Raw genomic sequence first — 27,995 nt, 5'->3', positions numbered from 1 at the left:
TGCCAGGGAGGAGGAGAACCAGGCAGGAGACCCAGGGAGGAGCACGGCAACTGCTGATGTCACAATGCCCCCCAGCCCTGACTCCCAGCTCCTGGGAGCCGTGGGGCAGCGGCAAGAGGATGGCTGGCTGCAGCAAAGAGAGGACCAGGGAGGCCGTGGGATCCTGAGCACAGGGGACAGCCAGAGAAAAAAAATAAGCGTTGGGCAGGGCGACAGCCAAGACATCCACGGAAAGATGGGGAATTACAGGAACCTCTCAGGTAGCAGTCTGGGCTGGAAGGCGGGGTGGGGGAAGGGATGAGGGCACACACCCAGCTTGGAGGAGGTCGCGCCCTCTCAAAAGGACACTCTTTCTGCTGGGTAGAGACCTCCAGAGCCCCAGCACCCTTTCCCTTCTGTGGTTCCCAATCCTGGTTGCCCCCCAGCCCCCCAAGGCTCTGTACAACATACTCATGCCAACACCCCCGCCCTGTCTTGTCCCTGGGATTCTGGTTTACTTTGTCTGTAGCGGGCTTGGGCTCAGGTATATTTATAAGCATGGCCAGGTGATTCCACCATGTGTGGCCAGGCCGCCAACTCTACTTAAATGGGAAAACAAGACAAACTCACTCAAAATATACTCATGTTTCCCCACAGGCAATGGACATGTGGGGCTTAGATTATGATGTCTAATGTGTGGCCTCTTGACAGAAGTAGGACCTAGGGAATGTTAGGCTAGGATCGGTAAACACTGTTTTTATCACTAAGAACATACAGAACCTACAGTGAAGACGGTAATAAAGAGCTGCACAACCAAGAGAAATTTTACAAAGTGATAATTCATATTCAAGTCACTTCGTTAAAAAATAATTCAGAACAAGGAATAAAAGACATCAGTAAATGAAACCAAAAGTTAGTAAGAAAGCTTTTCTTTTCTTTTTTTTTTGAGACAGAGTCTCACTCTGTTCCCTGGGCTAGAGTGAGTGCCGTGGCGTCAGCCTAGCTCACAGCAACCTCAAACTCCTGGGCTCAGGCGATCCTCCTGCATCAGCCTCCCAAGTGGCTGGGACTACAGGCATGTGCCACCATGCCCAGCTAATTTTTCTATTTTTGTAGAGATGGGGTCTCTCGCTCTTGCTCAGGCTGGTCTTGAACTCCTGAGCTCAAGCGATCCTCCTGCCTCAGCCTCCCAGAGTGCTAGGATTACAGGCGTGAGCCACCGTGCTCATCCTAAAAGTTAGTAAGAAACCTTATGGCCAATGAAGGCAGCTTGCCACAGATTGGGGTGGGGACACGAGAAAAGACTTGTTGCTGTGATGAGGAGCCTCCCCCGCCCCAGCTTAGCGAGGGCTGGCGCAGCACCCAGGCACCCACCCAGGCACCCACCCCAGCGCGGTGTTCCCGGAGGCCAGAGCCCGTGGGCCGCTCCCTCCGTGCCGGAAGCTCTTGCTTTGCACTGGCTTGAGCTACGTCAGAGTGGCCTGAGAGGGGCAGAGATGCGGAGCAGGTGAAGATCGTGGGAAGTCCTAGTTCTTGGGCGCAAATCTAGACTCCGCCACCGGTCGGTTTGCTGACTGGCCTGGGGGTAGGGAGCTGGCTCCTGCCCAGTTGACCTTGTGGGCCTTGAGGTCACAGGCTTCCTCCAGGCCTCCCGCAGGCACTGCCCTCGCTTCCTGCTGAGGTTCCTCAGGGATGTCTTCTACGCGCTCCCCCTGGGACTTGTGCGGGGCACTAAGAGGGCTCCCTCCCACGTCGTACAAAGTTCAGGCCCCGTGAGACCTGGTGCTGCCCCTGCGTGTAGCAATGCCAGGGCACTCTCTCTGCCCTCTGGGTGCCACCACCCTTAGGGCTCTGGAGTCCTCATACCAGCAGCGCATGCCCTCCCGTGACAGGTGGCCCTGGGCCCTGCCTCCTCTTCTCTGATCAGAGTGAGCGCCTCTGGCAGCCACACTGCGTTGGTTAGTGAGTCTGTGTGTCTGTGTTTCTGTGTGTTTGTGATGTGTCTGTGTGTGCCTTTGTGCACGTGTCTGTGTGCGTGTGAATGTGTCGTCGGTGTTGTGAGTGTATTTGTGTGCACCTCTGTGTGCCTGTGTCATTGTGTCTGTGAGCCTGTCTCTCTGTGTGTCTGTATGTGTATGCATGTGCGTGTGTGTTTCTGTGTGTCTCTGTGTTTGGGGGAGCATGCATGAGTCTGTGTGTTGGGGTGTGTGTGCATGGGCCCTCCCGCACCTTCTGGAGCCCCCTGCACCCCCCATGGCTGTGCCTCTGCTCCTGGCCGCCTGTGCGGTCTGCTGGCCGTGGAGCCGAGAGCAGGGACGCCAGGCTGCAGGGCCTTGGGGAGAGAGGGAAAGAGCAGCAGCAGCGGGCAGGGGCCATTCCCTGGGAGATTTTGGCAGAGAAAAGGAGAAAATAGAAGTAAGGGAAGCTTGAGGGTCAAGGGAAGAATTTTCTAGAGGAGGGGAGAGTGGGAGTGTTTGAAAGCGGAAGGGGAGGGCGCAATGCGGAGGGACATTTGGAAAGTGAGGCTGCCTGGAGAGGCAGGAATGTGGGGCAGGAGCCCAGAGAAGGGCAGGGAACCGCCTGGGACCTGTCGCCCAGCTCTCGGCTGCTAATGCCTAGCATCTAGTGCCGCCGTCCAGGAATCAGCTCCGACCCGCAGAGGAGGCAAGCTTGGGAAGGCAGTGAACACGCAAGCTCACCGACGTGACGCAGCCGTTTCCTCGTGTCACTTGTTTGGCTCGTGCGGGGCCACGCCGAGGCCGGGCCTGTCTCCGCCTTTGACAGGCTCGGGCTCTGTCTGGGCACAGACGGCTAGCTCTCACGCCTGAAGCCTTGCCCGGCCCGGCGTCTTCACCCACTGCCTCCCACCCGCATCTCTAGCCCACCCCCAGCCCCACCCTCAAGCTCGCCATCGCTTCACCAGAGAAAAACGAGGCCAGAGAGGCTGGTACCTTGCCCAGGGTCACGCAGCTGGTACATGCCAGAACTGGAACTCAGAACCCACCGCTGCCTGACGCCAGCGTCCGAGCTCTGCACTCCACGCCATACTCCTGTGTGCTGTTGGCTTCCTGGTCCCGCGCTCTGCCTGTCCCCGGCTCGGGCTTGACCTGAGCAGGCTCCTCTTCTGCCCGCCTGCGTGGCCCCGTGGCTGGTTCAGCCGGCTGGTGTGTCTCGCCCCGACTGCCCCCCGCTCCTGGCCGGCCCCTGCCCTGTGTCTTCCCCAGGCTTCTGGGGCTCCCCAGTGCCTGTGTCCTCCAGCCGCCCGTCTCGGGTGACAGGCAGTCACACAGACAGGCAGGAGGCCCCTTGGCAGAGGTGTTGGGAAGGAGGTGCAGAGGGGGCAGCCCAGAGCATCCGGCTTGGGGGGGTCTGCAAGGAAGGGAGAGAAGGCAGGCCAGCTGCAGCATGCCTGGTTGAAACCGGACACCAGGAATTCCTGGCAGGTCAGGCTTGCTGCCTGGGAAATATTTGGCCTACTTTGATTTTCAATTGTCATCATCAGTTTCTAAAGTAAATGTTTATTTTACCTTTGTACTTCTTAAGGTTTTTAGGAACATGGGAAGGAACGATTTTGTTCTGGTTTTAGACGTTTACTTTTGGCCTTGGAGAGACCCGGCCAACTTGCTGCTGTAATTACAGCCTAAAGGCCAGCGGCTGGTGTGCGGGTCTTCCTTTGCGAGGCGGGGGCTGCCTGGCGGGGCAACTCCAGGCTTTGCGTCCTCCAGCCTGGCCCCGTGATCCGCGATTTCCATCCGCTCACTAGGCTCCAGCCCACCCTCAGCCCAGGCTCCCCCTGCCGCTAGAGAAGCGCCCACTCCACACCCGCTCCGACAGCCCCGCACGCTCGCTGACACTCAGCACTGCCACACAGTCCTCGTTTCCCTCCTCCTAGCAGTTTTTGTTCCATTTCTGTCCACTTCCTTCCCCTGCTCTGCCATCCTGTCTCCTACAAAATTTTTCTTTTAAAATTTGAAATATACACGAAGTGCACAAAGACATACAGCTTACATCTTTGTGATCTGTCAAAAGCTGGCGACCCATAACAACTCTCCATATCAAGCAACCGGACACTGGTAGCTTCTAGAAGCTCCCTCATACCCCTCCCATCAGTAACCTCCGTCTCTGTTCCTCAGAGGGAGCTATTCTCCTGGATTTATGGAACTCACACCCTTGCTTTATGTGGAGCACACGCAGTGTTCCTAAACCCCGTATTCTGCCTGGTTTGTAATTTTATATGAATAGAGTCATCTTCACGCCTTCGTGCCTGGCTTCCTCCACTCAGCGTCTTTTCTGTGAGATTCGTCCACGCGGCTGCACGTAGGTGTGGGTTATTCTTTCCACTGCTGTGTAGTATTCCATCAGATGACCGTACTGTTGTGGATTTCTCCACTTTACTCTAGGTGGATGTTTGGGTTATTTTATTCAGGGCTATCATAAATAATACAGTTATACATATTCTTGACGATGCATTTTCATGTTATACTTATCTGAACCCAGCAGTGGAACTGCCCGGTCAAAGGGTGGGGTGGGCATATGTTTGTTCTCAGTACATGATGTCAAACTGTTTTTAATTTACACACCTGCTGCAGTATATGACGTTCTCATTGTTCTACATTTTAAACAATGTCAGTTTAAAAAACTAGCCATTCTTGCAGGTCTATAGTGGTATCTCATTGTGGTTTTAATGCAGATTTCCTGGAAGTTGAGTATCTTTTCATTTATTTATTTTGCCATTTGGATCTCATGTTTTGTGATGTGCCTATTCAAATCTCTTGACCAATTTTCTTACCAATTATAGTCTTTTTTGTTTAATTCTGTATGCAAACTTTTTTGGTTATACAAAGTATACAAATCTCCCATTCTGAGTTTGCCTTTCATTTTCTTAATGGTATCTTTTGATGAACAGAAATTCTTAATTTTAAGAAATCTTTTCCTACCCCAAGGGCATAAAGATATTTTCCTATGCTACCGTCTAGAAGCTTTATTGTTTTACTTCAAATATTTAGAACTACAACCCTCTTGGAATTGATTTTTGCATATTGAGAGAGGGTAGGAGCTAAGTGTGTTACCCTTGTATGCTGATATTCAAGTGACCCAGTATCGTTTATTGAAAATTCTGTCCTATACTCACGGGTTTGCAGTGCCAGACAGGAGTGGGTCTTTTCTGGGCTTTCTATTAATATTCTATGTTATTTGTCTATTTATCTATCGTTGTGCCAATACTACACTATCTTAATTACTGTGGCCTTGTTTTGTTAATGGAAAAAACCAAACTCTGTAACATCATGTAAAGATGTTTGTTCTGAGCCAATACGAGTATCCGTGCCCTGGGGATGCGGGCCCAAGAGGCCCTGAGAAAATGCAAGGTGGCTGGGATACAGTTGGTTTATGCATTTCAGGGAGACAGGAATTGCAGGTAAAAGCATAAATCAATAGGTGGAAGGTATACACTGGTTTGGCAGAAAAGACAGGACATCTCAAAGCTGGGTGTTCTGTGATCAGGGATCCTTCCGCCCTGTGTCTCTGCAGTCTCTTGGGCCTTTGGATTCCGTTGCTTTTTGCCTGTGAATGGGGTAAGAAAGAGTAAAGATCGGTGGTTTTATGGGCCAGGTCTGGGGTAGACCGAGCTTAGGCACAAGGCTCTGCCTACATACAAGGGGGGCATGGCAGTTCTTGGCTGGGCAACTCTGCCCAGTAACTAACTGACACTGAGCAAGGAAGTACAAATCGTTGGTGGGCAGCTTTAGGTCTCTGCCACAGGAATCCTCCTAAGAAGCAAAGCTGATAAGGCCACTCCCTGCTTAAAATCATTCACCAGTCCCCGTGGTGCCTGCACGGTAAAGATAGACCCTTTCGTCTGCCTGGAACACTAGTGTGAAGGTCCTAGGCGGACAACAGGAGGCACAAAGCCCCAGGGTGGGACCCTTCATGGTTTGATTTCCATTTTACAGTCTCGTTTCTTGCTGCAACCCTGTTCCCCAGCCCCGTGCACCCTCCGTGTTGGCCGTCATTTCCGAAGTCCCCTGAGTGTGCCGTGGTGGCCTGCTCTTACGTAGCCTGGCCTCCTGCTGCTCATCTTTTAAAGGACTCAGATCTGCTGCTCGCTTCAGTCTCACCTTCAGCTAGTCTTTGTTTTACACTTTATGCTTCAGCAATATTGAAATATATTTTAATTTTTAAAGTCATATGCTTTTTCCTTTTCACCAAGTTTTTCCTGTTTTTCTTCCCTTCTTTGTCTCAGTAAAGCCTATTCATTATTCAAAAATAAACTCAGCTTCCAGTTCCTCCAAGAAGCCCCTGGTTCTTTCTTCTTCTTAGGTGACCTGGGTGTCTTCTTCTCGTACCATCATTCCATATTTCTGCCAGAGCAAGTGGCACACATGTGCCACCGAGCCATAGCCATGGTGATCCGGGCAAGGACACGGTCTGACCTGGTGGTTCTCAAAGTGTGGTCCCTAGCAGACCAGCAACACTGGCCTGCACCCAGGCAGTTGTTAGAGCCGCCAATCCCTGGGCCCCACCCCAGCTCTGCTGAATCGCAGGCTCTGGGGGCGAGACCCAGCAATGTGTGCTCTCATCGGCGCTCGGGTGATTTTGGTACTGAGGGGAGTAGACCACTTGTCTCCTCCGTCTCTGTAACTGGCAGGTCTGGTGCAGAATAATTATTGAAATAAAATAAACCCAAACCGTCTATCTCAGGACGTCTCCTCCACGTTCCCAGGCTAGTGGGAAATCACTCCTCTACGACATCCTCTTGATGTCGCGGAACTGCAGACGGCGACACCCTCTGGGGCAGGGCTTCTGCCGTGTTCACCTTTCTACCCCAGCGCCTGGCACAGGGCGGTGCCCCTCGCACGCTGTGGGCCCTGAGACAGATGTGCGGGAGGAGGCGAGCACGTGGCCTCAGTTTCTAAGAGGGCACGCAGAGAATAAATGGTGAGCAAGCAAATGTGGGATAATCTCAGATAGTGACAAGTGCCGTCATAAAAATAAAATAAGGTGTTGTGATAGAGACAGATCGTGGGGCTCGTTGGAGCAGGAAGTTGGGAAAAGCCTTTCTGAGCAGTAACATTGCGCTAATAGTATGTAAAGGACCAAGAGCCAGCTATGTGAAAGTGTGTAGAAGGCGTTCCAGGTGGAGGGAACAGCTGAAGTGTGGTGAGTTCGGGGACAGAGAGGAGGGCGCTGTCGCCGGAGGGGAAGGGAAGGGAGAGAGGGTGTGAGCGAGCGAGTGCAGAGTGGGTGGAGGCGGGAGTTTGAATTTCCTCCCAGGGAGGGGGCTGAGGTTGAGGAGTGGCGTGCACACAGGTGCACGCTTTAGAATGACAACCGCAGCTGCTGTGTAGATAAGACAAATCGTATGGGGGCAAGAGTGGAAGCAGGGAGGTGAGTCTGGAGGCCGCGGGTGGAGTCTGGAGCACCCAGGTGGGCGTGGAGGCCGCACTGGAGCGTGGTCTGATCGCGTGGATCCTGGGCCAGCTGCCCACGTCCAAATCCCACGTCCCCCATAACAGACGCGCGGCTTCGAGCAAGTCGCTGAGCCTTTCTGTGCTGCGATTTTACCCTCTGTGAGAGGGGAAAGCGTAGCACTTAACGCACAGGCTCGCTGGGGAGGCCCACTGAGTCAGTCCACGTGCGACGTGGGCGCCCACGGCGTGAGTCATGCTGTGGGCAGCAGCAGTAGCAGCTGCCATGGATGTAGAATGAAGAGAGGGTAAAAGGATTCAGGACATTCCCTGGTTGAGTTGACAAGACTTGCCTAGAAATTGGATTTGGAGGATGAGGGAAGAGGAAAAGAAGACCCCTCATTTTTTTGCAACAGGTTGGTGAGGGGTGCAGTTTAATGACATGGGGAAGGACCAGCAGGGAGCAGGTTTGGAGATGGGGGACCAGGGTGTCAAGAGCTCAGTTTGAACAGGCTGGGTCTGAGGAGCCCACAGAACATCAGAGAGGTGTTGGCAGAGGGTCAGGTATGTGAGCCTGGAGTTCAGGAAGCGCCGCGGCCAGAGACACACATTTGGGAGGAGTCGGGGCACCGCGATGAGCTTGCCCTGGGGGAGTGGCCCATGGGGAGGCGAAGGGGGCCTGGGAAGAGCTGCAGGGGCCTGTGGGTCCACTGCCCAATAGGTCAGACGAGATAAGCACCAAATATGAAGGCGATCATGCGGTTTGGCAACATGGAAGGCATTTGCTGAATGGATGCGTGTAATTCCACGTCACTGGTTAGCACTCCTCTCTAGAAATGAACTCAGTTGGAAAAGGGCAGCTGGATACTCGCCTTGGAGCTACACAGGGTGTCTGTGTGGACGAGAGCCCGGAAGACCACGGCGGAAACAGCTTTCTCACGGCGGCCTTCGGGAGAGACGGCAAAGCCGCCGTCGGGTGGCTGCTGCAGGTCCGGAGAAACCCCGTCCGCTTCGTTGCTCGTGAGTGGAGGAAGCTTCCTGCCTCTTCTTCAAGATAAAATTTTAGATATCACCACGAAAGTGTGACCAAATTGAGGTGGAAAAAGAGTTTCTGAAACTAGCATCAAAAACCGCCAACGGCACCAGTTTCGGCCTGGCTGCTCTGAGCCCAGGAGCGTGTCAGCACCCAGGCCGTTGCTGTGAGCTCGCTCAGCAAGCCGTTACCCTTTCAGCTTTCTCTGTTCTCAGGTAAGGCGGTGACACGCTTCATCCGTGGTTCTCGAGCCTTCGTGGCCAGTGAAATCCCTGGAAGTCTTACAAAAATGCAGATTTCTGGGCCCCCCTCCAGAGTTTCCGGTTCAGTGGGCCAGGGTGGGACCCCGGAAACTGCATTGCCAACGAACTCCTGGTGGTCCCAGGACCACCCTTGACACTCTGTGGGGATTATACGCGTGCCTGGAGAGCGGGGGCGGCATCCCTCTTGCTCACCGGGCCCAGGGGTGGTCCTCAGTAATTTGAACTGAATGAGCAGATTAAATAAGCGTCTGGTGGCTCCCTCAGGGCTCAGGGGTGGGGTGAGTGTCGTGCCTGTCAGGCGAGGCGGGGGGAGGGCCAGGAAGACACAGGCTGTCACGCTGGACACTTAGTGGTTTGTTTCTTCGGCCACTTCACAATGACGTGATTTGCTGCTGCTGCTCCCGGACGTCCGGCAGCCCACCGCTGGGGAGGAAGCGCTGCTCACGGCTTCTGTGGCCAGGGCCGCTTTCTGCATCTCCCGAGCCGTTCCTAACTCCGGGATCCCCCAGTGCTGTGACGCGCAGGCCTCATCTTCCTGAGTGGAATTTGGGCGGAATTTTAGGCAGAGGGATGCGTGGGCACAGATGGCTGAAGGGGCGACGTCGTTCTGGGATCCGTCATAGCACCCTGGCTAAGCAAGTCCTTGCTCTCCACTCTCCTGAGCCCGAGGAGGAACGGGCGGTGGGCCCGGCACATGCTTGTGAGAGAGGGATTAGTGAAGTCCCCGTTGAAGGGGAATGGATGTCGGCGCGGTTCGAGGGACTGCTCCCTGGCCCCGCGCACAGAGCTGTCTTTCTTCCTCCAGGAAAAGTGACTCTTTCACAGCCTGCTGGGAGGCAGGGGACATGGAAATGCCCACAGCATCGCGAGCCCTCTGTTTCTCGCGGGCGCTCTGCTTCCCTCCGGCTGGGTGTGGTTCGAGGACGCCGGGCTCTGGGCGGGCCGGGCCGGTGCTGTGGGGCGCAGGGCTCTGCGCACGGCCGGCCGCTCCCGAGGGAGGGAGGTGCCTGCCCGGCGCACTGACCTCGGCCTCGTCCCTGTCTTGGCCAGAGAGCAGCGTTTTGTGTGTGGAGCCCCGCCCGGCTCCCCGTCTGGCCGCGCAGAGCAGCTTAGCGGGGGCTTTTCTGAGAAGCTGCTGAGCTCAGACCCTGCTGGCTCCACATTCCTGGGTGATGAGGGAGGATTCCAGTGTTTACTTTGAACAATGTTTTCCTGTGTCTGCATCGACTGGGTGTTAAATTCTTCCAGATTTCTGGCTCCACGCTGCAACGGGGCAGAAACAGGTTTACGGCAGTTGGCACGAGAGGGAAAGCAAGCAGGGTCCGTCTGGGCACCTTCTGCGTCCAGAATTTCCATTCTGTGGATGGAAAGACTGTTTAGGCCCGCGCCATGGGCTCCACGCCCGGGAGGGGCTTGTTGTGGTCTCATTTCACAGAGCTCTGCACTTGTGCGCTTTGCGTTTCCCACCCTAGAGGGCAAAAGTTAGCTTTTCTCTTCTGAAACGCATCTGGGACTGAGAACAAGTCGAGTTTCGAAGGTCAGGGCTTGCGATGTTTTCTTGGTGAGTACAAACCCAGAAGTTGGGCTCATAAGGAACTCATTTAGTGGGATGTTAGGGAACCGCGGTGCATTCCAGTTCTCGGGCACTGCCGTGCCAGGAGGTTGCAGACTCGCAGGAGGTTAGAGCTGGAAGGGAGACAGGGCACAGCAGACCTCAAGCTTTACTTTCACCCAGGAGGAAACTGAGGCACAGAGAGGAAGAGTGGCGTGGAGGCTGGAATGTGCACGGCAAGGGCCGGTCCCCGCGCAGCCGGTTAGATCTGTCAGCACTGTGCAATGAGCGACCCGATGGTGGAGACCTGTGCCTGTTGTGTCTCTGACCACACAACCCCATGGGGCCATCGCGACGGTCTCTCTCTGTGAAGAGTCTAGAAATCAACGGTGTTAAAGATACAGAGTGCTTCAGGAAACCAAGAGGGTCAATTCAAAGATAAAGGTGCTCTTCAGGTCCACCTTGCACAATCTACAGTTTCTTCATTCTTCTGGGATAATGAGCAGTCAGGGACAACTCCAGGATGACTTGGGCTCCACTGAGTTTTTGGTGAAGTTCCAGCCTCTGGGCAGGTGGCTGCCAGCCTCTTAACCAGAACAGCCTGAATCCACGTTGGGCATGGGGCACGTGGTGGCCTTGAACCGCACTCCCAGCTAGACCCTGTGCTGTGGGTCCCTGACCCCTTTGTGGTTATGGGTGTGTGCGTGTGTGTCAGTGTGTGTATGTGTGTGTGAATGCATGTGTGTATGTGTAAGAGTGTATGTGTGTATGCATATGTGTAAGAGTGTATGTGTATGTGTGAGAGTGTGTGAGTGCGTGTGTATGTATGTGTGAGAGTGTGTGTGTGTGCATGTGTGTGTATGTGTAAGAGAGTGTGTGTGAGTGCGTGTGTATGTCTATGTGTATGTGTGAGAGTGTGTGAGTGCGTATGTCTATGTGTATGTGTGAGAGTGTGTGAGTGCGTGTGCATGTGTAAGAGAGTGAGTGCGTGTGCGTGTGTGTGTAAGAGAGTGAGTGCATGTGCGTGTGTGTGTAAGAGAGTGAGTGCGTGTGCATGCGCACACACATGCATGCACAGGCAAGAAAGGAGGACTCGTGGCAGTCTCCCTGGCTCCTGGGCCTGGGGATTGCAGCGTCTGTGTGGGGTTGGGTGAAACAGTCCCACGACAGGACCTGACATTTTGATCCGGCTGCTTTCACAAAGCCATTTTGATGCCAAGAACATTTTTACTTGGCCTTCAGAAGAAACCACTACAATTTCAGCTTCCCATAACTACTTGAGCGAGCACCCAGCGCCATCTCCGGGCCCCCCCTCACACCTTACCCCTCCCCACCGCAACCCCAACCCCGAGACCCCCTGGGCACGTCTTCTGTGTCAAGATGGCCTTGTCAAATCCGCCTTGTTAGAAGGGCAGCTTCGTTTCTGTAATATGCTACAGGCCTAAATTCTTTATTTACCTAAGTTCTCTTCTTGCAGTAGAAATTGTGTTGTCCCCAGACAGGGGAGTGCGTGGGAAGGAGGAATTATGCAGTGACACAATTCTCTCACTGCGGAGCAGGAGGCCTCTCTCTATCTCAATCTCGTGGTGGGATTTTTCCTTGGAGTGTGTGGCAGGGGCCTTGTGTTGGTTGCCTCTTGCTGTGTAACGAAATACCCCAAACTTAGTTGCTTACAACAAACATTTGCTATCTCACAGTTTCTGTGGGCCAGGAGTTGGGGTGCGCCCGAACCACGTGCCTGTCTCAGGGTCTCTCCGAGAGGTTGTGGTCCTGGTTTGGGCCGGGGCTGTGGTCTTGTCAGAAGGCTCAAAGAGAGGAGGATCCTCTTCCAAGTTCACTGCCATGGTTATTGGCAAGACTAAGCTCCTCATAGGCTGCTGAACTACGGGTCTCAGGTCCTTGCTGCCTATTGGCTGTTGCTTGTCACATAGGCCTCTCCTAGGGCAGCTGGCTTCCCTCACAATGAACGAGAGAGAGAGAGAGAGAGAGAGAGAGAGAGAGGGAGGGAGGGAGAGAGAGAGAGAGAGAGAGATCTCAAGATGGACGCCAACATTTTTGTGACTCTGTCTCAGAAGTGACATCCCCTTACTCTGGCCATAGTCTGCTGGTTGGAATGGTGTCACCAGAGGTGGCTTATATTCAGGGCAGGAGCTTCATGAGGATGTGAATACCAGGAGGGAGGTCACCGGGAGCCACCCACAGCCTGCCTCGTGGGCCCCGTCACCCGCGCAGTTCTGATGCGCGTGGGTGGTGAGGGGCTGAGGGAAATGGCTTCCTTGTTCACACTCTCCTCCTGGGAGCTGGATAACTTGGCTGGCATAGCGTTCCAGAGACTTTTCAGGAGCAAATAATTCTGAGTTTCTACACTAGTTACACTTAACCTCACTCTCCCATCCCATCCCACCTCCACTCTGAGGAAAGTATCCGCCCAAGACAGCGCCCGCCCTAGCCCCCCTCGGTGGTCTTCGTCACCCCTGAATAACACGGCCCTTCTGCTCCCTCTGGAGTTTACCTCGTCTCCGCCCCAGATGCCAGTGTTGTTTAGCTTTCTTGTTCCCCAAATGAGCCCCGGGAATAAACCAGAGAATAGAGTCTACGCAGACAGTTGAGGGCTCTTGGTCCTGCCCGTGAGAGCCGACAGTTACGACGCTCTCTATGGATCATGAAATGCGTCCACCTATGTTCACTGGGTCATCATAACATCCCGCGGGGCAGGGTGTTTCCCACCTTGGATACGAGGAAGCCGAGGTTCGGAAAGATTGAGGAACTCGCTCAAGATCACACATAAAAAGGTGAAGCTGGACTTCAAAACGAGTTTTCCTGACTCCCAACTGCTGTGTCCCACACTGCGTCCCCTGCAACATTGTTTGCATACCCAAAGCTCCGATTATTTCCACTAGGAATCTGGCGAGACTTCTTGGCCCAGTTTTGCTGCGTAAGTCATTCTAGACCAGGGCTGCAGCGGTCTGAGAAGAGAAATAGAGCTCAGCTGGGAAAAGGGATGTCAAAGCTGGAATCAGACATGTCTGGGGACTTTGGAGCGTTACACAGGTGTGTGTGTGCGCGCACATGCATGTGTGTACATGCATTCATGCATGTGTGTGTGTGTGTGTGTGTGTGTGGCTTGTAGTCTCTTTCTCATGTCAGGGACTATATGGACGTCCTGCTCAGGGCTGTGTGCACGTGTGCACTTATGTGGCTGCGAGTGGACACAGACGACACGGGCCTGTAGGGCTCAAGGATGGGCTCCAGAGAGCACCCTTCAGGGAGCAGATGGCACAAGCAGGATTCTGGGACTGGAAAGCAGCGTGGGGGCAGGCTGGGTGAGCTTGGGGACCGCAGTGCGGCAGCGGTCGGGTGAAGGCCCCGAGCGCATCTTCGGATCTCCTGTTGAGCGGTCTCCTGCCCGATCATCAGTGCAGCGACTCACTGTTGGTGAGATGCATTTTGTTGCTAATTTCTCCAGCCTGAACGCTGGACTGCGTCATTTTGGCACAGTGGCAGACATCTCGCCGCCCTGCATTTTGATGATGATGACACCGTCTAAGCAACAGGCTCTTACTCCGTGCCCCGTGCTCAGTGCTTTATGCGAATTACCTCATCCCATCCTCAAGACAATCCAAGGGTAGTTTCTCTCACTGCCTCTACCGTGCAGATGAGAAGCCCGAGGCTTCTGCAGTTTAAATGTCTTGTTCCTGGCCACACAACTAAGCCACTGACCTGTCCTGAACGCGTGCTGTTAATTCTGTGCTACACTTTCCTTCAAAACAATTGTTTAATGGAGTTTTACCATATTGGGAACTTTGGTGAATTTTCTCTTCAGATGTTGAGATCCATACACAGTAATGTCGCAGAAACACACCTAGGAGAGAGGTGGTTTCCTGCAATGCGGTCCCAGGGTGGGTTTCAAAGGCCAGACCTTCACTGGGGGGGCACGTCCCCACAGCACGCTCCACGCACGCCCGTTCCCGGGTTGTAAAAGAATCTGATGCGTCCCTCCGCTGTCCCTCCTCCCTCCCTCCTCCCTCCCTCCTCCCTCCCTCCGCCCTCCCTCCTCCCTCCCTCCTCCCTCCCTCCGCTGTCCCTCCACCATGCCAAGATGACACACTAAAGCCCTTGTTGTTTAATTGAATTTCTGGTTCAACAGAAACTTCCTCTGTCAGAACTTCAGGGTCCCCTGGCATGTTACCCACACGTATTTTCTATGTGGATGGTCACTGTATACTATTGGTGTATATTTGTGCCTGGAAAGCTTTGTTTGAAACTCATAACTAATGGTTTCTTCCCCAACTTCAAGAGATCTCTTTCTTGACCTCCAGGGAATGAAAAATTGCTATTTTCACCTTTTAATCGTGGGCAACAGTTTTTTTTCAATATATTCAACTGTCTATTCTCTCCCAAACCATTCCTCTTAGTCACATCATATTATGTTTTTGCCAGTCAACCTTCCTCATTCTATGTTTCTCAGAAACCTAGTAAAATGAGCTGCCTCAGGGACTTGAAGGAGCTTCCAGCTGAGAGAAGCAAGGATGAGAAAATACCAGAACCAGGTAAGCAAGTGTGGCCTTGGTTTTGACCAGAGTCGGTCCTCACAGCAGGCTGAGAGCTGAGAATTTAAAGATCTCACTTCTGAGCCCTAAAAACACGATTTAAGGAGAGACACACGCGCAGCCGAGTAGCGCACGGTGGGTCGGCGCCCTGGTGGGCGGCATGCTGGGAGACGCCGGCGCAGAGAGGAGGGCTGGGCCGGCCCCATGTCCCGGAAGCAGACGAGGCCGTGAGTTTGAACTCATCATCATTTTGAGGGAAGAAAACACACGCATGTGAAAAGGCGGTTACCTCCACTACACCTTACGGGAGACACCCCGGGTGCTACGTTTGGCGGTGATGACACCTGGCGTGTTTGGTGGCAGTGGAGGGGGCGGGGCGCACCCTGGGCCAGGTGAGAGTGCAAATGGAGGTTTGAAGGGAAAGTGGAGCAGAGCTTGAGTTGGGATTTGGTACATTTAGGCCCCACGAGCTTTTTCACAGTAGACAGGGTTTCATTTCCCCTCGTGCTGGGCCATCGTGGGTGGCCACATGCTTAACTGCAGCTCCTTGCTGGGCACCTGTGACGGCCCCGTCAGTCTGCACAGTCAGCCTCCCAGGGACGAGTGTCACTCCGTTTGGCAGATGGGGAAACTTAGGGCTCAGAGACAGAAGGCAAGTGATGCGCCCACTGAAAAGCAGCTAAGAGCAGTGCTGGGATTTGAACCCGGCCTTTCCATTAGCAGCCTCTGTTTGTCATGTTTTTTAGGATCATGTCCCCCTTTTGCCATTCGCTCTGCCCTAGTTGTGGCTGATGCCACGTCATCTAGCTGCGGTTTCCACTGTGTCCCACACCGTGCGAGTGCGTAGCTGCGGGGTGTTCGGGTTTCCAGTGATCTCCGGAGACTCCAGGGGAAGTTTGTGCGGCAATGGCAGGAACATCCATTTAGCCAATCAATTTGATCCGAATGCCTAGGCACAGCAGTGGATGTGACGGATGAGATCCGCGCTCTCATACGGCTTACCTTCTAGTTGGTTAAGAGAAAATAAATGAGTACATGGTCAGAAATGTCAGGCAGGGACAGTGTTGTGCAGAGAATGGAAATAGGAGGCGTGATAGGTGGCAACCATAGGCAGCCTGGGAAATCTCACTGAGGAGTTGACATTGAGGCTGAGTCCTGACTTCTCAGAAGGAACAAGGATCAGGGACATGTGTGTCCCAGACAGAGGAAGTTGCCGGGGAAGGACCCTAAGACAGGAATAAGCTTGGCGCTTTTAAAGACAAGGAGGGCTGGTGTGGCCGGGCGCGTGGGTGGTGAGTTGAGCCCCTCTGGCTAGGGCTGGGACCAGATCTAGGAGGGATTTGCCGACCAAGGGAAGGAATTTAGAATTTACATCGTATCCTAAAAGCAATGGGGAGCCGTTGGAGTGTTAGGCAAGAGGATGATTTAATCAAATTTATGTTTAAAAATCTTCACTCTGGGTCCCCTGTGGAGGAGGAGATTTGGGGGACAAGGGTGGGAGCAGGGAGGCAGTAGCAGGTGTTCAGCAGACCGGTCAGCAGTTGCTGGTGTTCTGTAGCTGGAGATGCAGAGAAGTGACATCAGGGCGGGGTTGGGGGAGGAGGGGCAGGAGGTACTGAGCAAAGAAGCTAGAGGAACCAAAGCCACCTCAGATGTTTGAGTGGGGCAATTTGATGGCTGACGGTGCCTCTTCCTGGGATGGAAGAGACCAGAGAGGAGCATTTAGGGAGTAAGGTCAAGAGCTTATTTGAGCCATGAAAATGTGGGAGCTTATCAGGCACACAAACGCAGGCGTCCAGATGGCAGTCAGCTGTGGAAGTCTGGGCTTTGGGGACGGGGTCAGCTGGAGTGAAAACTTGGCAGATGGATGGGATGTAAAGCCACAGAACTGGTCGATGTCACCTTGGGAACATGTGGAGATGAAAAAGAGAAGGGGGCTCGGAGATCCTCAACAGAGACCGAGAGGGTGGGGGAGGGCCCGGGTGCAAGGTGTTCTTCTGAGGGACAAGGACGTGCGGTGGCCGTGGTGGGAGGGCAGGCAGCGTGCCGGGAGCGCGCGGGGTGAAGCAGAAGGTGAGGAATTCTCGATGAATTCTTGGATTTTTCTCAAGGGACGGTGAGGCAAGGGCATCCTCTGAGAGCGGAGGGGGAGGAGGTGAAGAGGAGGTTTGGAATAGCCGTGAGGGGAGAAAGGGAAGGGCGGGGTGGTGTTAGGAGAGAAGGGTTCCGAAGCTAGACTGCCCGAGGGCAAACCCTGGTTTTGCCACTCAATCCTTGTGTGACCTTGGACGGGCTCTTACTGCCCCTTACAGGCTCTACTTTCCTTGCCTGTGAAATGGGGATAATAACATGGTGCCTACAGCACAATTCTTTGTGAGGATTGAATTGGTTGCCAGAAGAAAAGCGCTTAGAATGTGCCCCACCCGTAGTCCATGGCAAAGAAACGTTAGCCCTTGTCCTTTCCCGTGAGACAAGCAGCGCAGCCGTGTTTCCCCCCACGTTTAGCTGCTGAGGGGGAGGCACCCCAAGGAGCCCCAAAGTTGGATTTAACTGGTTTGGGGGCTTCGTGATGCCAATACGTGTTTGCTGGACACAGGAGAGCAGTGAGGGGTTAAGGTTGTTTGCAAGGGAGCTTGGCGAGGAGCCAGGAGTGTAAGCAGGAAAAGCAGGAGTGAGGGCGCCAAGGGGAGACTGGGGGTGGAGTGAGGGCCTCACTGGGTGGGAGCCGCTTGTGGAGCGAGCTGGAGGGGAGAGGTGGTGGTCAGACTGGGCGGGGGTGGAGGCTGGGAGGAGGACAAGGTGACTGGAGGTGAGCAGGTCAAGGGAGGCCGGGCTGGAGGTTCGCATGGGTCACTCAGAGGATGGTGAGGACTGGTGATGCCAGGAGCGGTGGTGCAGAGGAAGCCACTGTGTGCCAGGACCTAACGTCAGGGACCGAGGGACAGAGGACAGGGGTCGAAAGAGGCAACAACCACGCTGAGGAGGCGGGGTGGCCTGATGGCCCAGGGGAGGAGGGAGGAAGGAAAGTAGAGAGAATGGCATTGGGGATAAGGACAAGTGCCTGCCTGCAGGCTCAGAAACCTGTGGATCAGGCAGGAGAAAAACAGCCCTGCCTTGAAAGGTCGGCAGGGGTCGGGGGAGAGGGCATGTCCTCTGGTGATGATCTGACACAGTGCTCTTGGTAGAAAGTCTCAGCGATGTTTGGGAGGGCGTGTGTCTCCAAATTTCAACTTCTTATCCTCAATTTTTCCGATCTTGAATGCGATTTTATCATTTTGCTCAAGGCTCCAAGTAAAGCCCTCAACTTTTGTTCCCTGACGATTTTCTCAAGATAATGTGATAAACGCTATTTAGAATAGGGTCAATCTTACCCTCTTCTGAGAGTACAGGATGGATTCCCTCCCTGGAAGGGTTAGGAAAGGTTTCTCTGCATGGTTGAGCTAGGCTCTGGGTGTTTTTGAAGGAGACACAGCTCCTTAGAAGTGGGGAGTGGGAAGAGAATTCAGGGCAAAGGCACAGTAGGTGTCCGGGAGGAAAGGTGTGAGAGTGTGGGCAGTGCTGGGGTGTTTAGAGCATCGCCTATGGGTGTGTACACTTGCACATGTGTGTGCATGCATACACGGGCACACATGTGTATGTACATATGTGTACACACACGTGTGCGTGTGTATATGTGTTTGTGTGTGTAGGAGGAGAGTTGTGGTAAGAGCCAAGATTGGGAAGCTTTCCTGGGACTAGATTTTGGGGGTCACCTGTGACCCAAGAGTTGGATGCAGTGTGTGACGATATTTGTGCAATATTTGGCTCTGAATCTTGGCTCCCCATGGCCAACATTAGCTACGGGGCAGTGAAAGTCCCCTGAAAAGCACCCCCACCCTAGGACACTTAATAAGAGTCATGGAAAGCCTGGATGCTTCATGGCATGGTAGCAAGGAAACAGCAACGGGATCCATGAAAAGCGCTCTCCACACTTCCAAGGCGTGATGCCTGGAGCTCAAGCTGTGGGAGTACAGCAAAGGCCACCAACAGCCCTCTCCAAATAGCTTGGTGCAAAGTGCCCAGCAGACTGAAGTCTCATCTGGCAAGACACTAGGTGACTGCTGGGAGAACCAAAAACCATGGAAAGCAAACCAATTTACTCCAAAAGCACAGTGTGTGTGAGCTATTTAGTGAAGAGGCCACCGGTGTGACATCTTCCAACAGTGACTGAGGCGGTCTAAGCACTGCCATGCTCGATGAAAATCAGAGTGGCTCCTAATGAAGTCCCTGAGCCATGGAGCAATTGTCAAATTCATTATGCTCAGTGAAATACTCTAGTCTCAGAGGACACATGCTGCATGATTCCGCTCACATGTGATACCTAACTCACAGACGCAGAGAATGGAATGGTTGTTGCCAAGGGCTGAGAGGAGGGGGAAGAGAGCGGTTGCTGATTGGGTTCAAAGTTTTAGTTATGCAGATGCATAAGTTCTAGAGATCTGCAGTACAACGTTGTGTCTATAGTTAACAACACAGTATTGTGTACTTAAAAAATGTAAGACGGTAGATCTCATGTTAAGCAGTCTTACCATAAAAAAAGGGGGGGTTGCCTTTGAGCCGAGAGTTGGGTGCAGTGTGTGATACATGTATTTTCTCCCATTCTGGCATGCGTTGGGGAAACTGCATGCTGCTGATGACAAGCTGTCCACAGGCTGATGGAATAATTGAATCATATAGAAAGCAGCTATTTTGATTCTTTTCTTCTAGGCAAAGTCTCAAATGCAAGTCACCTTCTTCAAAACAAACACTGGCCTGAATCCCCAGTGCTTTGAGCACTTTAAAAGGGGTGGCCTGGCTCATCGATTGACCCAAGCCTGGGAAATGCTGGCTGTTTCCCCCATGTGTTCGCTAGGTCCACAATGTCCCCATTGTTCCAGCAGAGCAGGACTTCCTTTTTCTGATTGATTAGACACTGTGAGGCCACACGTTTTCATGGTCCCGTTGCTCAAGAGCCAGTTACAGGCAGAGAGAGGGTCTCTACACACAAAGTGCTTCAAGCCTTTCGTGTTTAGTTTCCTGAGTATGGCTGTAGGGCTACTTCTTGCTGCCTGTTTCTCCATATCTTTCCTATTTGTCTATCTTTCAATGTGCAAGTCTACCCCAAAAACGTCCACAGAGAGAAAAGGCTGAAAAGCTCTCCTCTGATTGTGCACAGATAATACGGCCACATGTGTTTTGTGCCTAATGGGTCTTCAAAGTTCATCTTAAGGTGGGAACTTAACATTTATGATTGAATACCCTTTGGATACCTATAAAATTCAGATTTATAGTTGTACCTAATAGGTAAACAGCACCTAATGCTTCTTCCTGCAGTGAATTTGTCAAGTGTTTATTCAGCCAATTCAACCTTACAGTTCATACGCAGAAAACACACTGTAAACAGCCTGGGTTATCTGCATGCTGAACGCAGAACTCGGCTCCTGAGCAGAGAAGCACCTCACTCAGGATTTGGAACCGCCGAGGTCGGCATTAATCTTGCCCACTGCCTGTCCTTTCCTCTGCCCTTGGATGCGCAGCACAACCACTTTCTCTGAAGAACCTGTTTCTTGACACCTCTCCCTGCGCAGGCTGAATTAGGAAGCTGATAGTCTGCCTTCCTCGCGGCTGTGAGCTCCTTGAACCGCGGCTCAGTGCCTGGTGCCGGATGTGCTCTGTACGTGTCTGCAGGGTGGCTGCTGGAAGGAACATGCTTTGGCCTACAGACAGCGAGCTCTCTGCTGCTGTTTCTGATGATGCCGATGGCGTGGGTTAGTCTTGCTTGATCTAGTGTCAGCGTGGGAAACCTGTGTTTCCCTCAATGGCCCCTTGACATTGAGAAGGGTAGACCCCCAAAGCGAGAGGTGTGTGCAGAGAGTCCATGGTAGATTCTGGGTGAGTGTAAAACCTGCCCCTCTTGGAAGTGTGGTGTTTGGAGCTCCAGATGGATTTTTAAGTGCATGCATGCGTGCATGAATGAATGAACGAATAGATGTTGCATGGCCACAGATACTTGAACTCTGTTTTCAGTGTTGGAAAATAAAGCACCCTCAAAGTGCACAGATAATACTTACAGAAAATATGTAGAGTACAGAAACATTATCAAGAAGCAGTATACCCCTCCTACTCACCAGAAGTGGTGAACCAATAATGCCCACATCTGTGCTGGAAGGTGGGCAATTCTGATTAGACACCCACCTCCCCACCCCAGATGTGTTAGAGATAGCTCCTCCCCCAGAAAGAGGCATGGTCCCAGTAAGAACATACTGACAGCTACCAAAGTGACCCACCCACCATATGCAACCTGAATTTATAATTTTGTCTATTTAAAACTTTATTTAATTTAATATAATTTTTTAATTTTTTGGAATTTGGATTTTAAGAGTGTAGTAAGAGAGTGTAGTAATGGGCTTGTTTCTCCTCCCCTTTGAGGATGTGTGTTAGGGGAGGGAGAGGTGGGGGCCAGCACGGTGTTGAACAGGGAGAAGGGGAGAGAATGCCTCTTCTTTCCCCAAAGACTGACTTGCTCCTTCCCACTCTCCTTTCCCCCCACCCTAAAGGCTCCTGGACTCCCAGAGCTCCCCAGCAGTGTCCCCAAGGGCCATCAAACCATTACCTTGCCTGCCCCACCTACAGCCCATTAGGTGGAGCGGGGGCTGGAGCTCTGCGAAAGCTTCCGAGGTGCCCACAGGTCCGGGTAAAGGAGCAGGGAAGCCACCAGAAACAGGGGTCACGGGAGTCGGCCGTCTGTGCTCTGGGCCCCCCCAGTTTGAAACAGGGGAAGTCCGCGCATGCACGATGAGTGCTTGGTGCCCCTGGGGATGGAGACCCACATGTGAGGCTCCTGCCGGAGTTCCTCCTCCCCTGGCATGTCTCTCCCATCTCGGAGATAAGCTTTCCAGGACTCCCTGGCCTTAGTGGCAGCTTCCTCTTTAGCCAAAAATAACTGAGGAGTAGCCAGAGGACAGGAAGAAAACACAAAAACAAAAAAAGGAGGCGGGGTGGGGGGAGAAAATGGAAGGTTGAAGGGGAGGAAATGCAGAGGTGAGATGAGACTTTGCATCAGGTTCCTGTTTGAGAAAATACAGTTCCTCCTCTGGGGCCGGGCAAGAGCTTTGGGACGGCTTAGGGAGGAAAGCGAGAGGTGTGAGCCAAACGGACATAGAGCCTGCCGGGTGGAGCAGAGAGGAGAGGAGTGAGGCTGAATAGAGGGAAAATAGGTCAGAGTAAACACTTTCGTGGGCCACTGAGCCTGATTTCAGAGCAGGTGAGTCACTGAAGATCCAGTTATACCCTGGGCAAGTCTGCCCTGTCCTCATGGCAGAACATTCTCTGAGGCTTGCAATTCCAAACGGGACAGGAGAACGACATTGTTTCAGAATCCATGCAAATGTCCCATTGGTTTCTAGTTCTATGAGATACCCCACCCAATGAATGAGTGCGTGAACGAATGATTGATTTCCTGGTCAAATGAGATTAGAGGCTGCTGCATATTCAGTCTCTCTTTTGGAGACTTACAGAACAATGTGACCTATAACAGGCTCTGAGAAATCCTGTTCTAAAGGAATATGTGTAACGCAGCATTTTTTTTTTTTTCAAACTTGACTGAGGACAGGCCTGCAATCTTGCATAACAATTTAGATTATGTGAGTGGCAACTCCAGGGTTAAACAATCTGTATGGCTGTATGTGGTGGGCCTTGCTGTGCTTTTTTTTTTTTTTTCTTTAAGTGATACCTATTAACATCTTGAGATGGTCTTGCATTCTGTGGGACACAGTTTAGGAAACACAAGATTAAGATAATAATCTGCCCATCATGACTATACAGATGACAATATTTCCACAGCATTAGTAGGGCAAAGAGTCTGAGTGGGGTTGGTTTGCGCCAATGCACTAATCCATCAGTCCTGCCTGGAACCCATGAAATCCTTTTGTAAGATGGTTTCCTGAGATAAGGATGCAGCTTGTGGCCACAGAGGATGAGATCATTAGCTTTGCATGAGAATCGTGTCCACAGCCATAGTTTCCTTAGCTCCCTGCTTTATGCCCCTGGTTCTCCTGCTCATTTGTTCTAAGTCAGTTTTTGTGTTGGCAGGTGGTGGTTGTGGAAATGCTCCATGGCCCTTTTAGCGTTTTCAAAGGCCCCTGAGACGCAGTACTGACTGTATAATCAGGAATTCTTGAAGGAAAGCACTGCAAAGGGACTGAAAAGATCTTCAGGACCCATTTCCTGTCTCTAAGTAGTTGATAATAACACCTTATAAATTTTCAGTGTTTTTGGTTTAGATTCTAGGAAAGTGGTTCTCAAACTTTGCTGCACATTATCACCTGGGAAGCTTTTGATATTAATGCCTGTGCTTGTTCTGATCAAATCACAACGTTGGGAGTGGTGGCGTGCATTGGTATTTCTTAAAGATCTCCAGTAATTCCAACGTGCAGCAAAGTTTGGGGGCCACTGGTTGAGAAGCACTTTAATTTCCAGACATTTTATTAAAACAACTGTGTCTCTCTGAGAGAGGCAGGGCAGGAATTCATTCTCATCCTCCTTCTGGAAGTGATAACTGAGGTCCTAAGAAGCTAAGGAACACGATTAAAGGCACAATGTTGTGTCAGGTTCCAGGTAATTGAATTATCTAGGCCAAACCCAGTCTACCAAACTAGGTTCTGGAAATGGTGAGCTGACAGATTGGGTGGGGGCTGAGGGGAGCTGGCCTTGGAAGCCCAGTGCATTGAACATGGGCTTTGTGTCTGTAGGAGAAACAAGAAAGCCACTTCAATGTTATGCCCCCTGCCCCTCCCGTCAATGCTATGTCTGTCTGTAGACTGCTGGTTTGCATTTCATTTATAGGGAGACAAAATGGAACCTTTGTCTTGGAATTGAGAGAAATTATAGAAGCCCACAGCTTGTCTTCAGACTTAATGTCAACTATTTGTCTCCCGTTCTTTTCAAACGAACAAGGCCTCCCGTGAGTTTTGAGGCAGTCTCAAACATGCCCTCCTTTTTTTTAAAAAAAAATAATTTCCTAGTCCCTGCATTAGCAGGTGTGAGAAAGACCCACCATTGGCCACACAGGGCTGCTGTCCTGGTCGATCAGTCATGGCAAGAGGCTCTGAGTGAGGTGGCCAGTTCTGCAAATGCACACAGGTGATGAAACAAATGAGTCACTAAGAACTGCACCTCCCTGAGGCTTCATTAACTAGAAACTTAGAGGCAGCACTGAAAAGAATGATTCCAAATCCCACCCCCCAAATGTTGCCAGCTCAAAACATGTTTCCACCATCTAGCATGATTAATTAGTCCTGTTTTACATATGGAGAGAAGTACAAATTCCTAGCAGTGCCACACATGTGGAAGGCAAGTCCAGAGTCCTTCCATTGCAGGGAGACAGATGCAGGCTGGGTGGCCACTTGAATGTCATGCTCTAGGTTATGGGGCACTTGGAGTGGATGACCTTAAATTCTGAGACCCTATGGTAGGTCTTAGAAGGAGAAATAAGATACTTTCACTTCCAATTAAAGAAAAAATTATTACATGAAATTCTTTCTAGGTTAGACAACTATTTGAGCATTATTTCCTCCCTTGCCTCACAAAAATGATATTGTGAATTCTAGAAACGCCTTGCTGTGGAAGATTGCCACTAAGATCTATAACGGGCTCCATAAGACCTGTCTCTAAATAAGTTTGACAAAAAATAGCCTTTTTAAAAAAATGAATGTCAGTGAATCTCCAGGATGCTGGTCCTTTGTTGGGTGTGTTATAATAAAAAGCCAAAATTTGTGACTGCTTTATAAAAATTGTGGAATTTAAGGTTGCCCCGTCAATGACACGCGCACTTGAGTTTCACAATAGCTCCTTGATTAGGAGAAAAGATGGGTGGAAAACCTGGGGACCGTGTATCTCAGGGGAGTGTTTCACACAGGAACGAGTCCACTGAACATGTAAAATAATGAATTCTTGGGTAAAAGCATGTATCTTAGAACTGGGGAGGAATTGCAAAGATCTCCTGGACCCATTTCCTGTCTCTGTGTAGTTAATCACAACCTTACAAATCTCCAATGTTTTTCCTTTCCCTTTTTGGTTTAGGACAGTGTTTGCTGAGTCAGCAACTGTGTAGGTGGGCCCAGCAATCTGGGTCTTAACAAGCCCCCAGGTAGACGCAGCCTCAGGTTTGAGGACCACGGCTCCAGGGTTCCCACTGCAGGGCCACACAGAGACTTCCCCGGGTCAGCCTGGGCTTGGGGCCCCGGCAGCTGAGTCCCGGCAGCTGCCCATCTCTGCCACCTTCTTCCCTCACTCCAGGCTGACAAGGGCAGGTTGGAAGGCGGGAACTGGCCTCACTTGCAGTGACGGGACCACACTTGCACTCTAGTAGAGAAGACGGCATGGTTTTGAAATGGGGACATTTCTTTCTTCACCTCCACTCAGCCTCCAGGCCTGCCCAGTGCTCACTGCTTTAAAGGGAAGAGACCAGACAGGAGAACACCTCTAGAGACTGCCATGATAGTCTGAGGGCTTTTTTTAGTGTTGTTTTTTTTTTTTTTTTTTCTACTTTGAGACAGAGTCTCGCTTTGTTGCCTGGGCATATCATAGCTCACTGCAGCCTCAAACTCCTGGGCTCAAGTGATCCTTCTGCCTCAGCCTCCCGAATAGCTGGGACTATAGGAGAGCATGACCACATCTCGCTAATGTTTTCCATTTTTGGTAGAGACGGGATCTCGCTCTTGCTCAGGCTGGTCTTGAACTCCTGACCTCAAGGGATTCTCCTGCCTCGACCTCCCAGAGTGCTAGGATCACAGGCATGAACCCCTAGTCTGGGGTTCTCCATTGAGCCAGGCTGTGCTGCAGGCCTTTGAGGGGCTCACCTGGCCTCTCTCCAGCTCCTGGAAGGAGTATTCTCTTCCCTGGGGCTGGAGTCCTCTGAGCCTCCTGCAGACACTGTAGGACTTAGGACCCCAGGGTGGCTGCTAATCACTTTCTTCTCAGGTCCCTTTGAGGACTCTCTGGCTAACAAGTATTATTTTCCAAAAGGAATGTGGACCTTTGATGTCAGGAAATCTATAAAAATGAAAGACAAGGCTGCTGAGAAGATGATGAACACAGAAGAAGGTAGGTTTGGAGGCATTAACAACGGAAGCTCCTGCAGTGGTTGTGTTAAAGTTGGAGGATTGTGCGGGTTTTGGGAGAACGCAGGGCTCCGCGGACAGTCACGCTGGTGCCCGCAGAATATAGCGTGGTCAGGAGATGGAAGACTCCCCCTCCCTCAGTTTTGCTCCAGGCAGTTTTAGCTTCCCCTCCACCAGATCCATGCAAATGTCCTAACCCGTGATAGTTTTGCATTTTGCATTTGCTTTGAGGAGACTAGGATGATCAGTCAAGTCTGCGTTTGGAAGCCTTGCTGGGAATTTCCTAGCGAGAGGTTTTGTCGTACATCTTGAAGGCAGGGGCACACGTGACTCTTCGGGGCGGGGGAAGCCTTCCATGGCACATGCTTTACTGACAGGCCTGACCCAGACAAGCTCTGGCTCCTGGACATCAGAGAATAACTGTATAATCTGCATCTTCTCTTGATTATCCCTGTTTCCAGCATTTTTTACTGAATTCAATTTGGAGATCGTGGGATGAATCTTTTAACTTCCCTCCCTCACAAACTCCTATTGAAATTACCAAAGAAATACAGAATTAGGGGAAGGTTGCACCACCTGGGGACACAGAGGAAAGTAGCAGCTGCAGGAGAGACATTTTGCAGCATTTCTGTTAGGTAGAGTGAAGTTGCAAATGAAAGAAGGGTAGGATTGACCCACCCATGATTTGGTATCTGCAAATCAGGAACAGGCTGCTTGGTAAACTGAGTTGAATATCTAGTAAAGCTTCTCTCCCCAAGCACCCAAAAGGTCTGGCCAGCAGCTGTGAAAAGATTAAGAGTTTTTTTTTTTTTTTTTTTGAGCCTATTAAGCTTGAGTTGGAATCCACCACTTATTAGTTATGCAAGCTAGTCAGCCTCAGTTTCATCCTCTGTTAATTGGGGATAATTCCTATCTTATAAGGTCTTGAAATGAAATAGAGCATAGCCGAAAGGTTAATAGTTACCTTTTCCTGATTACTGTGTCACGCACCATGCTAAAAGTATTAAATGAATTATCTTTAATCCACAAGACAGTTCTACAAGCATGGTCTTCTAATTATCATTTTACAGATGAGGCATCTGAAGTTTAGAAGGGTTAGGAAGCCTGCTAAAGGTTCACAGCTACGAGTGGGTAGAGTAGGAATTTGGAGCAGTCAGGTGCAGAGAGCATGCTTCCAAGCTCTAAGCTGTACGGTTCCAAGCCCTTAAAATATATTACTTTATTTAGTCCTTATAATAGCCTTAGAGTAACCATTTTTATTGGTGAAAAAAGTAGAAGTTCAGGGGTAAAACAATTTGAGGTTTTGCAAATATTTGAAACCACACCTGCTTGACTCCAAGTCTCCTGCTGCTTACCATTTTGCTGTTCTTGACTTGAGATATTCTTGATATATAGAATGCCATTCTGTCCCCCTGCTTTGGAGTGGATTTTATTCCCACTGAATACAAGGGGTCCATAATGGGGTAGACTTCAAAGTGTGGTTCCAACACCCTCCTTCTCTCTGAAGAATTGAATTATCGCATGTGAGTGCTTCTAAATGGTCTTCGTTTCTCTTTGCTAGTGGGATTCACAGAAAACATTGGACTTCCCCCGAATCTGCTAGAAAAGCACGACCCCTGGCCGGCCTATGTCACCTATACCTCCCCGACAGTGAAAAGGCTCATTGAGAAAAGCAAAATGAGGGAACTGGAATGTACACTGTCTCTCGAGGAAAACCGCCGGAGGCAGAACAAGCCTTCCAGCATCTTTCAGCAGAAGAGGAGAAAGTCGTCTGCGTCCTCCGGTGCCGTGTACCGGGACCCGCTGTCAGACAGCGCCCTGTCGCTGTGGGGTGCTTACTCTGCGTCGGCCATGGGGCCCGCCATGATCCCAGAACCCACACGCGTGCACACAGAGTCCAGAGAGTGTCCCACTGCAAACTATAACAAGATCATCTTCGCCCGCAAGCCTATGATGAGGGTGCTTCCGTACAGCTTGCTACTGACCAGCAAGGAGAAACATTCACATGTCTAGCAAGGGGTCCCTGCAGCCATCCCCCAAGACTGTACAGCAAATAAGCTTCATTTGCCACAGA

The 27,995-nt window shown here is 51.5% G+C and overlaps 1 protein-coding gene across 2 annotated transcripts; it reads left to right on the top strand.

Annotated features, from left to right (window-relative positions):
• Nucleotides 1-62: 62 nt before the first annotated feature.
• On the top strand, nt 63-27,995 carry CDRT4 (CMT1A duplicated region transcript 4). Of its 2 annotated transcripts, XM_012747877.3 has the most exons (4): nt 170-260; nt 14,702-14,783; nt 25,827-25,904; nt 27,483-27,995. In XM_012747877.3, the coding sequence occupies exons 2-4, from the start codon at nt 14,714-14,716 to the stop codon at nt 27,932-27,934; spliced, it is 600 nt and encodes a 199-aa protein (XP_012603331.1). In that variant the 5' UTR covers nt 170-260; nt 14,702-14,713; the 3' UTR covers nt 27,935-27,995. The 2 variants fall into 2 exon arrangements, with proteins under 2 accessions (XP_012603330.2, XP_012603331.1); XM_012747876.3 differs by lacking the exon at nt 14,702-14,783 and having other exon boundaries at nt 63-260.

This window comes from Microcebus murinus, chromosome 18, assembly GCF_040939455.1.
Source record: "Microcebus murinus isolate Inina chromosome 18, M.murinus_Inina_mat1.0, whole genome shotgun sequence".
Taxonomy (NCBI): domain Eukaryota; kingdom Metazoa; phylum Chordata; class Mammalia; order Primates; family Cheirogaleidae; genus Microcebus; species Microcebus murinus.
The sequence above is the reverse complement of the archived record's forward strand: the minus strand, read 5'-3'. Positions and strand labels throughout refer to the sequence as shown.